Source organism: Diadema antillarum, unplaced genomic scaffold (assembly GCF_040938485.1).
Source record: "Diadema antillarum isolate AM-2024a unplaced genomic scaffold, OU_Dant_1.0 scf00000227, whole genome shotgun sequence".
NCBI lineage: Eukaryota > Metazoa > Echinodermata > Echinoidea > Diadematoida > Diadematidae > Diadema > Diadema antillarum.
Window position 1 is genome coordinate 277,359 of NW_027271116.1, and position 10,886 is coordinate 288,244.

At 37.7% G+C, this 10,886-nt stretch overlaps 1 protein-coding gene across 1 annotated transcript; it reads right to left on the bottom strand.

Moving 5' to 3' along the window:
• Positions 1-1,617: 1,617 nt before the first annotated feature.
• LOC139724768 (52 kDa repressor of the inhibitor of the protein kinase-like) lies at positions 1,618-5,236 on the bottom strand. The gene is made up of 5 exons (XM_071635885.1): positions 5,180-5,236; positions 3,961-4,228; positions 3,460-3,832; positions 2,216-2,417; positions 1,618-1,983 (listed from the first exon to the last, which is right to left on the bottom strand). The coding sequence occupies exons 1-5, from the start codon at positions 5,234-5,236 to the stop codon at positions 1,618-1,620; spliced, it is 1,266 nt and encodes a 421-aa protein (XP_071491986.1).
• Positions 5,237-10,886: the final 5,650 nt, after the last annotated feature.

Genomic DNA, 10,886 nt, shown 5'->3' on the forward strand with positions numbered 1-10,886 from the left:
AGTCCCTCAGCCTTTGAGCGTTCAGCTTGAAATTTAGCACAGGTGACCACTATAGCATATAGATGTGCAAACGTAATATTTCAGTATTGTTGAATAATGCGTTGCCATGGTAACAACATATTTTTCACCAAACAGCATATATTATAAAGATATTGTCGATTCAGATAACTCCCTCAGTCTTACTCTTTGAGTATTTAGCTTGAAAGTTGGCACACCTGACCACTATGGTATGTAGCTGTGCATACTTAACCTTCGGTTATTGTTGATCACTGTGCTTTCATGGTATCAGCATATTTTGAATGAAAATCATGCACATATTGTGGATTCAGGTAACTCCCTCAGTCTTTGAGCATTTGGCTTGAAATATGGCACATGCAACCACTTTAGTATTAGAGATACGCAAACTTGATATGTCATCATTGTTGAACAGTGTGTTGCCATGGTAGCAGTGTATTTTGAATGAAAATCATACAAACATCTTTATTCTATCTCTCTCCTTTTTGAGCATTTTGGCTTCAAATTTGGCACATGTTACCTCTACATTACCTAGATGTGCAAAAATTATCTTTTGTCAGTGTTGAAAATTTGTTGCCATGGTAACAGTTATTGTATAATCGCATTTGAATGAAAATGATAACCTAATAACTTGAAATTTGTGATGGCTACGATATATACAGTTGTGCAAACTTCATTTTTGTCTTAATGTCCAACATTGTGTTGCCATAGTAACATAACTTTAATGAAAACCAAAGAATTCATCAGTTTATTTTCCTTGCTCACTCAGGTTTTGAGCACTTGACTTGATATGTGGGACATTTGACTAACAGTGAGCAATACATTTATTCACTGTTGAACAGTGCATTGCCATGGTAAAAATTTTTTCCATTATAAAGAAAAAAAATGATAATCCTGAATGAGCTAATTCTCTCAGTTGTGGGTGGGGATGTATTTCACAATAAATGATATTTCTAGTTCAAACTGCCAAGACAGTTTCTATCCAATGAAAGAATAAAACAGGTGAATTTGTGTCTTTGATAATCAGGGTTTGATACTACCATCTTTCTGATCAATCTGAAGATTTCTTTGGCACTGTAGCATGATGTCGGGTAAACTTTGCTTGAAATTTTGCCTTTGATAAGTCATTAAACCGACATTTATTCTATATAGAAATGTATGTTCACAAAAATGGACATTGGAACTGAATGAAAAATACAGGTATTTCTATATTGTTTTGTTCTGTTACGATTGGAATTCATTATGACAAATGAAACCAGGGGTGGATCTAGCTTTTTATAAAGGGGGGTTGGGGGCGGTATGCGAGGGAGCGTAGCGACCGAGCCTGAGCGGGGGGTGTTCCCCCTCCCACAGTAGGGAGAATTTTTGAAAATCCGTGTGTGAAAATGGCGTTTTCTTGCATCTAAAACACCACTATTTTTGGTAAAGAGGTCATTACCAAATTAATCCCCCCCATGAAAATTTGTAAAATTTAGTTGCATTTTCCTGCAATGTAAGGCCAGTTGACAACACAGATACAAAGAATTGGGGACCTTGGAATAAGCACTGTCAGCCTAATACTTTTATTATGAACAGCTTGTCACTGATACTCACTGGCAAATCTCAGTTGAATATGATGGACTGGCAGAAGAGACGTCGTGGAAGTTTCTGCACAAATCGCTGAACTACTTTGTTCGAACTTAGCTGCAGGGTTGCCTGGTAGTGGATAGCCATGAGGGTGAGTCCAGCAAGCCTCTCTTCCCCCATAGTACAACATATAGATCGAAGATATGTCTTTACTCTTCTGAGTGCTGACAAAGAACGTTCAGCCTCGCAGCTGGTGACTGGAGACGTGCAGCCCAGAATGATCAGCATCCTGATGTTAGGAAAAAAGTCCTCATCGGCATGTCTCAGGCAGTCAACGAAGTTCTCAGGAAGCTGAGCTTTGTCCATGTTTTGAAAAAATCTTGTCCGGCTCCCGATCTCTGCCTGAAACATAGATATATTAGATATCACAGTGCTGTCTCTTGGTGTCAAACAATTATTAATATTGAGTACATTCAAGTGCCAACATAAGTATACAACTGTTTTCTGCATGGGTGTCGATCCCGGGGGGATGGGGGATATATCCTCCCCACCCCCTTCATGACGCGTAAAATCATCCCCCACCCAATATTGAAGGTCATAAGAATAAGAAAACTGGGAGAAAATGGTACTTTACGTTTTCTGGTGAAGGAAGATCTGCTTCCCAGAACATCAGCTCCTGCATCTGTTCGTCAAGAGCCTCTGCGTTAGTCAGGAGTACGCTCGGAAGAAGTCCCATAATGGACCTCATGCATCGGTTTTCTGGGGAGAATCTTTCTGTCAGACCTTGGCTGAAGCTATCCAGAAAGGGCACAGCTATCGCTCTCTTGAAATATGTGCTATAACCAAAGAGAACAAATGACAATATATTGTCATCATTGGAATATACTATCTTTACAGAACATATAATTGCATTTGAAACTGTACTGGAGATTGTTGAAGATAACTTTAATAATAAAGAAATACTACAGTGCACTCCCGTTATAACGAAATGCTCGGGACCGGCAGTTTTCTTTCGTTATAACGAAATTTCGTTATAACCGAACAAATACAATATATAACGAAAACAAGGAAACCACGTATATATGTCATATTCTGTTTGCTGAATGCTCATCATACACTGGAAAGCTATGTAAAATGTGATGGGATAACTGTATTGCAATAATAAACGCAAATTCCCCTCAGAAACTGTGCGTGACACAAGGAGCGAACACACAGTGGTGTGAAACGTTCACCCATGCAGAGACGCTATAAAATAATGCTTGTTCCGCTACGTATTTTCGAAAGCAATTCGCATTTCGTTATAACGGAGCACATTTCTTTTGTTTTTCTTTGTCTGTGGCGCTCGGAAAAGACTTCGTTATAACGGAAATTTCGCTATAACCGTGTTCGTTATAAGCGAATTTTGTACCATAGACTTTAATGGTGATAATTTTGGGACCAGAAGATTTACTTCGTTATAACGAAATTTCGTTATTTTATAACCGTGTTCGTTGTAACGGGAGTGCACTGTAATTCCGTGTTACTCAAAAACTGGTAGAAACTATCGCTGCCCAAGGAGAATGGTAAGAATTCCGCATACTGAGGAAGGGGTAGATTCACCATTTCTTTAGTGACTGACATGGAGCTACTTGTTATATATCCTTTATTAACTAGAAAGTAATGACAAGCTGTACAAACAATAGAATTATAGAAAACAAAGATGGTTATTTTTAGCAAAAGATGATCCCTCCGAACATTAGCCTCCCATCTTCTTGGCTAGATTACTGATAGTGAGTCATTAAAGTCAGTAGGGATTGTTCCTTAGTATTGCACATTGTCAAGAATGCACAGAATTAAGAATGATAGAAAATATCAATGACATACTGGTATAGTATTCACCTTGGTGTATCAGCAGGAACATTAGCTCGATTTCTCTGCACCTTGGTCGTTCTTGGAGTTTCGATGCTACTCCCAACGTCCTCTGCAATTACACAAGACTCAATGAACCATTCATCCCACACTTCATCGATGTTCATGCGCATGCTTTGGACTTCCTTGGTGACAAAGTCAATGTGACCATACGCCTTGAATATGTCACTGTCTCTCTTCTGAAGTTTGACATTTAGTGCCTTTACCGGTTGCAGTCCATTTTTGAGAATCACCAGTGCGCTGATATGAGTTCCACTGGTAAGGGAACATCTCAGGCCCTCTGCTTTTATCAGGGTTTCTCTGTCCCAGTCCCAGTCTTCATAGTTCTCATCTTCTCCACTTTCTTCAGTTGCAGTTGTCAGCAGTGGATAAAGACCTGGTGTCACCATGGAGTGCAAGCCTCTCTCTGTTTCCCTCTGTTAATTAGGGGGTTGGCTGTGCTGTCATCTCTATGTCCTCTCAAGGACAAACCCTGTCTTGCCAGTAGTAGAATTGTTTCCATGATCTGGACCAGGATGTGACGATTGGTTTCAGATAGTTGCTGAGCCTCACAACTGAGTTTGATGTCAATTCTAGACTCAGGATTCTGGTAAGTGCTGATGAAAGCCTTTGCTGTGTCAGTAGCCTGCTTGTGGTACATGTTGGCAGCATGGTTGGTGAGGATGCCATCTTTGCCCTTGGCACGAGCAAACTTGGTGAATGGGACTTTCACTAGAACTCCAAAAGTATTCTTGTTGCTCTTTGCATACAAGGTACAGTATTTGTAGAAACCACCCTTTTGTGATTTTGAATATACCAGCCATAGGTACTCTTCAAGCCAGGAAATCTGGAAGCTAACTTTCCAATTGTTGCCGCCCTTTCTAACTTCTTGGAATGCCAGCATGCTGCTCTTGTCAGGCTTGAAATGGTTTGTAAGGAGCTGAAACTTTTTTTGTGTGTGCGAGAGTTTTGATTTCTCATCTGGAGTAAAGCAAACCGACATCAATGACATCAACATCCATGGCAGACTCCTCAAACTCTAGATTGGCATCAGGACTATTACTACAGACTCCACCTGAAGTAGACCCAACCCCACCACCAGCAGAACTAGGACTTTCATCACTGCAAAGGACACTGTCACCACTTATGCTGGCCTCGGATTTCTAGGTACCACTAGATCCTATCCAGTCAGCTAACCGTATACACATGCACAACAAGAATAAAATCGAAGACAGTCAAGTCGAACGTTGCACGTACTCTTGTCTTTAATCAATTCTCCTCCTTGCTGTCTATGCGCAAGCCCAAGTGCGTGTGTGCATGTATGTGAAACGGTAAAACTGTGAGTGAAACAATGAATGATACACTGTATGAATATATCAAACATACATTTCTTGGATCACAATAAATTGAATGTATATATGGATACAATTCTCCATTAACACACAAAAAGGTTTGCTTCTTCTGAACAAACAATAGTACACCGTCTTGTACTGCATCATTATACATACACATTTTGTATCCATGCATGCATTCACTACACATCATGAAATGGCAGCTTTGGAATGTCATTATCCATCCACTGTTACACTATAGCAATATTAATTGTACACCTTGTACACTGTTGCAATATCCATTTTCTGTTGCACTATCAACAAGAAAAATATTGTTTAAAGGCTGTAATATACATGTAAAGACCCTATACCAAACTTACAGACTTGTGATCTTCCAAGCCTAGAAGCTTAGACAGGTCTAACCCTTCTGGACGCATTCCGATTGCGATCCTGTCCCAGCTGTGAAATAATACAGTAAGTTGCAAAGGATTGTTTGGAAAATGCAAAATAACTTACATCACACATTATATACCTACATGTGTGGCACTACGCTTGCCTTCGTACATTTAAGGAAGGCAAATTATACTTTCCCTTAAGCCAGAGCTGCTTAAGATGCCTTAATAACGTACACTTCATATCACATGAAAATGTAATATTTCAGCCTGTACGCTACCATACATCAAACCACATACTTATGAATGGTACGTAAAGTACGAACCTCGAAACACAAAAGACAGTCTTTTATTCATACACTTGTATTAACGTCCAAATGCATTATTTAGACTGGAACTGCCTAAACAACAAAATTATCACTAGGCCTAGTCTTTATCATTACTAATATCGAATCCAACCTCATAAATTTATTTACTTTTGAATCTTCACCTGGAAATGTTACTCAACAAACCGAGTTGCTTAACTGTCAATTCTGTCTTAGAGGAGTTGTGAATTATCTGAATGTATTACCACCATATAAACCAAGTTCTGAATACTGCTCTACACAACATATCACCTCACGGCCAAGTGATAACACAAAGAGCCAATGCGAGTCTACGACGCTACAACTACAGTAACTCTACACGCAACGTTAACGTACCGGTACAATACACAATGCGAAGATGTCAATCCTACGTTATATCAATATGTACCGTACATAACCTACACTAGCGTCACTTACGCTAGACCGTTCATGATATCCGGACACACAAAAGGCATTTAAATTCTCTTTTATCAACAATTATAAACAACGAAATAATCGTAAACTTACGCAGAACCATCAGAGGAAGAACTTCCACCCGGAATTCTGTGACTATCGTGAGATAATCTTACACTTTTTCTGCATTTTGGCTAGACTCACGAACGAGCAAACCGTTGGTTCGTGCGCCATCTTTCTAGCCCATTACCGTTATGGAAGGCCGAAAATCACACTACTACATTGCGCGCGCACATACACTTAACACACAATCACTGCTGCATTTGATGCGCTAACACCACCGAACTAAAACATAGTTTTAGTTCGGTGGCTAACACTAGCCTACGTATGAGAAGCCGAAATTGCAAAAACAATTCAGCGCGAACAGCACACCACTGGTGTTTGTATCACCCTGATCAGAAGCCACTTTAGTCCAGTCAAAATATGAAATGACCCACAACTAATTGCAACAGAAACGATTCCACTTGCATTTGACCCGAAAGAGCTAATAAAATAACATATTAAAAGTTCCCTAAAATTCGAGTGGTGGATCAGTGTCTAATTTGCATAAATTCAAAATGGCCGCCATACAACCTATTTATGCCTATATCTCGGGATATATAACCCACAGAAAGTAAATTCCGGTGTCTAAACCTATGTTTTTTAGGTCAAGGAATACAAATATGTTATCTTTAGCAATTTTCAAGCATCCCTGTATATAGTTTTTGCATATATTTGCATATAATTACATACAAAATGGCCGCCATATTGCCTGTGCAAGCCCGCATCTTCGTATATCATTAATGTAGTACACCCAGGAATACGTCGCTATACATCTGGACATAAAACCTGTAGAAAATAGATTCTGGTGTCTAAACCTTTGTTTTTTTAGGTTAGGGAATACAACTATGATATAAGCAGTAACTTTCAAACTTCCCTTTATATATTTTCTGCATATATTTGCATTTAATTAAATGCAAATTGGCCGCCATAATTCTTATCGTGAATATAATTTCAGATATACGAATACGAGCTACAGAACGTTAATTGTATTTCTACATCCAAGATTTCAAGGGCAAAATTGTTAGAATTCCATTCACAGCCTTTTTTATACCCAGTTTTATATTCTTGCATTGATTAAAAGTATTGTATTCATTAAACTCACATTTTCTTGAGATAAAGCCTCAGAGCAGAAAACAACTGTGAGTAGCATCGAATAGAACATACCTTTATTTAACTGTAATCTCAACTTGGCTTCCAAAGTGTGCTCAATAGGTACACAACAACAAGTTTCAAATTATGTAGCAGGAATCGTTAAAAAGATGTTTATGATTTCATGATATTCAATGTATTATAATCGTGTAATTTGCCCTCATGTTTACTGCTTATACTTGTGTCTATGTTGCAATACTTTTCTTTCTTTCTTTCTTTCTTTTTTTTTTTGGGCCAAAGGGGAGGAGGGGGAAAGTCATCAAGATCATAAGCTACTCTACAAAAGTTTCATGAGTTTAGACATTTGTTTAGAGGATGTTCTCGTCATATAATCTCATATAGCTTTCAAAGTGTGCTTACGGTACACAAAAAATTGGTCTTAAATCATTCAGCAGATTTTTTTTAAACATCTTTTTCCTTACCGGCGATGATTTGCATCCATGTTTAGTCGATACTTGTATCTTTTGTTGCAAAACTTTTGGCTAAGGCACGTTTATCAATGGGCAACATATGACCGTGATAATTTGTATGGAAGTGGATTTTGTCATATTTTTGCGCGGTTTCACCCAATGACTTACAGAAAACAGCCGGATACAAAAAAAAAAGAAAAGGAAAAGGAAATGCCTTAACATTAAATTTTCTATTCCTAGTACTCTGGATTCATCAGTCGATCAATACAAACAGCATCCGTCTCATTGGCTTCAAGCTCATAATACGCTTATAAATTCTGATAAGTGTTACTTTTACCATTTTTCGTGTTGTATCTGCACCTTTATTAAAAGAACTCCTGAAGGAAGTCTGATGCAACTGCAAGACAGGCTGTTAGCAACTGGTAGTGTATAATTGCAGGGCAAACAGATTTGACTGCACACAACCCATATAAGTGACAGATGCAGGCCATTATAGATCAGACACTTGTAATGTTGTATTTCTAAAATATGTGGAGTCAGATGATGCTGTTCTAATTGGTGACTAGAAATAAATAGCATTCTTGAAAGACATCAACACAGTTTACAACAAACGTGAGACTTACTCCGTTTGTACTCTTCTTTCATCAGTATGAAATGAAGCCGGGATCCTATTTACTTTGAATTAATCAACTGCAATTTCACACTATCCTAGTCCAGAGTTTGTGGTAAACGCATAGAACACCTTGAGTGTAAGCGAGTTTACATGTTTTACACTTTTATCATTGATCTATATTTTCAGAGATCACATTACATACCTTAAGTATCTGTATTACCGCTAGCCAGAAAATGAAAATGATGTACTTGAAACGGAAGAAAGTTTTCTTGAAATCCAATGACTTTGATTCATTAGATTTTAAATTCATCTTAGCCAAACGTTCAAGACAGTAAAAAAGGTTCAAGCTAATATTGTAAATAGTCATCATTTATCTTCTGGCGTCCGTCGACAGTAATGCATGCATTTTCAAAAACCATTTTCAGATTCTCTTTTAAGACCCCATGTAATTTTATGACAGATTTTCAACAAACTAGGCAAGTAGCATCCCAAGGATGACAGACTATCAAGTTATTCAAATAGACACCATGTCCAAAAGGTCCCAGAACCCCCAAATTAAGGAATCTAACATTAAAAAAAATATCACACACACACACACACACACACACACACACACACACATACACACAAAAGTAGAACCAGTTAAACAGAGCTATCAGGTAAAAAGTACAAAGATGAATATCTTGGAGACTGCATAGTTTTAAGTTTCGCAGTTTTATCTTCTTTTCAATTTCAATTTTCAATTTCAATTTCTATTTCAATTTTCGAAATATTACACATTATGATATATATACATTATATATATATTATATATATACTTGTAGTCCGCGTGTTGGTACCAGTACAGAAAAGATGACGAAGTATAAGGTGGTAATGCATTTCAGTCCAACAGTGCTATTTAGTCAGACCAAATTTTCGACGAATACATTTGTTTTTCTTCAGAATTGCCATTGTCGATCTTCAGGAAGACAAATGTATTCGTCCAAAATTTGCTCTGAATAAATAGCACTGTTGGACTGAAATGCATTACCAGCCTACTTCGTCATTTTATATATGGTACATAGTTTTTTGTTGTTTTTTTTTTTTCGTGTGGGCACTAATGTCCCCCTCTCTTTTTCGAGTTGCTGCTTTTATCAAACCAGAAGAGCATTGAGTAAATACATCAGTGAGTGTATTAGCATACTTTCAAGATTATTTATGGTAGATGCAGGGGTGACTCCCTTGGGGCTAGTGCCAAATAGGGACAAATTTTCACTCTTTCATCTTAAAAAAAAAACTGTTCAATTTGTTATCAAACTTGGCTGGTAGAATATTGGTAAAATGGGAACCATCCCCCGGCCACAAGATGCCCAAAGGCACCTCAAATCTGATCTAGGTGCGGTCGCCTTTGGGCTGGGACCAAATTATTGGATGCCACTTTTGATTTTTGATCCTCCTTTTGAAAACACATGGTCAAATTTACAACAAACTTAGTACAGAACTGAAGGTGCATTTATCGCTATAGTGTCATGCATATATGAAGAGTTTGTTTGCAAAAACCGATAAGTCCATATTTGCCAAATTGAGATATTTGCGATTAAAGGTCAAGAAAAATATAGAGAATAATAAGAACAATTTTGCTTCTTTTGACCATAACTTCAAAAATATACCTTTATATGTAGTGACCAATATATCATTTAAAAGGTATTATTTTGTACATTATGACAGAAATCGTACTTCAAAATCTTCAAAAATGGACTTATCGGTTTTTGCAAACAAACCCTTTGTATGGACATCATGCCTTCCTGGGCCCTGGAGGTCCCTAAAGGCTTCCAGACATGGCCCTATAGGTTCCCAAAGTCTTCCAATTTCCTTTCTCCCAAGTAATAGTCTGTAAACATGCAAGGAAGGGGAACTTGAGATACTCGGATGAGGGCTGGACCCCTGGGTCTTTTATTCAGAAAGTGAGTGAGTGACATGGTACCCTGATATGACAAGATCGTCATCTAATGTCCAAACTCATGAAACTTTTGTAGAGTAGCTTATGGATATAAGCTACTCTTAATTTGAATAGATGTAATATGTACAAATATGCAATTCTTTAGTGAAATATAGGTAATTATTCCTGAGTGGAACGTATTCGACATCAGTGATTCTCAGCAGTAAAATTAAGACAACAGACACCAACACTGGGTACCTTTTACAGATAGAGATATAAGCCTGTAGAGGCATTGTAGCGGTCATTTTGCATTTAATTAAATGCAAATATATGCAGAAAATGTATAATGGGAAGCTTGAAAGTTACTGCTTATATGATAATTGAATTAATTGACCTAAAAGCAAAACAAAACAAAGGTTTAGACACCAGAATCTATTTTCTGCGGGTTTTATGTCTGGATATAAAGCGACTTATTCCTGAGTGTACTACATTACTGATATACGAAGATACGGGCTTGCACAGGCAATATGGCGGCCATTTTGTATGTAATTATATGCAAATATATGCAAAAACTATATAAAGGGATGCTTGGAAGTTGCTAAAGATAACATATTTGTATTCCTTGACCTAAAAAACATAGGTTTAGACACCGGAATTTACTTTCTGTGGATATCCTGAGATATAGGCATTATGAATAGGTTGTATGGCGGCCATTTTGAATTTATGCAAATTAGGCACTGATCCA

What these genes read in the sequence shown, in the direction of transcription:
- LOC139724768 (XM_071635885.1), bottom strand. Translation starts at nt 5,236, where the DNA reads ATGCGTCCAGAAGGGTTAGACCTGTCTAAGCTTCTAGGCTTGGAAGAT. An exon ending in GCTTGGAAGATCACAAGTCT is followed by an intron (nt 4,229 to 5,179) that starts GTAAGTTTGGTA and finishes TTGTATGCAAAG; the next exon opens with AGCAACAAGAATACTTTTGG. An exon ending in ATCTTCCTTCACCAGAAAAC is followed by an intron (nt 1,984 to 2,215) that starts GTAAAGTACCAT and finishes TCTATGTTTCAG; the next exon opens with GCAGAGATCGGGAGCCGGAC.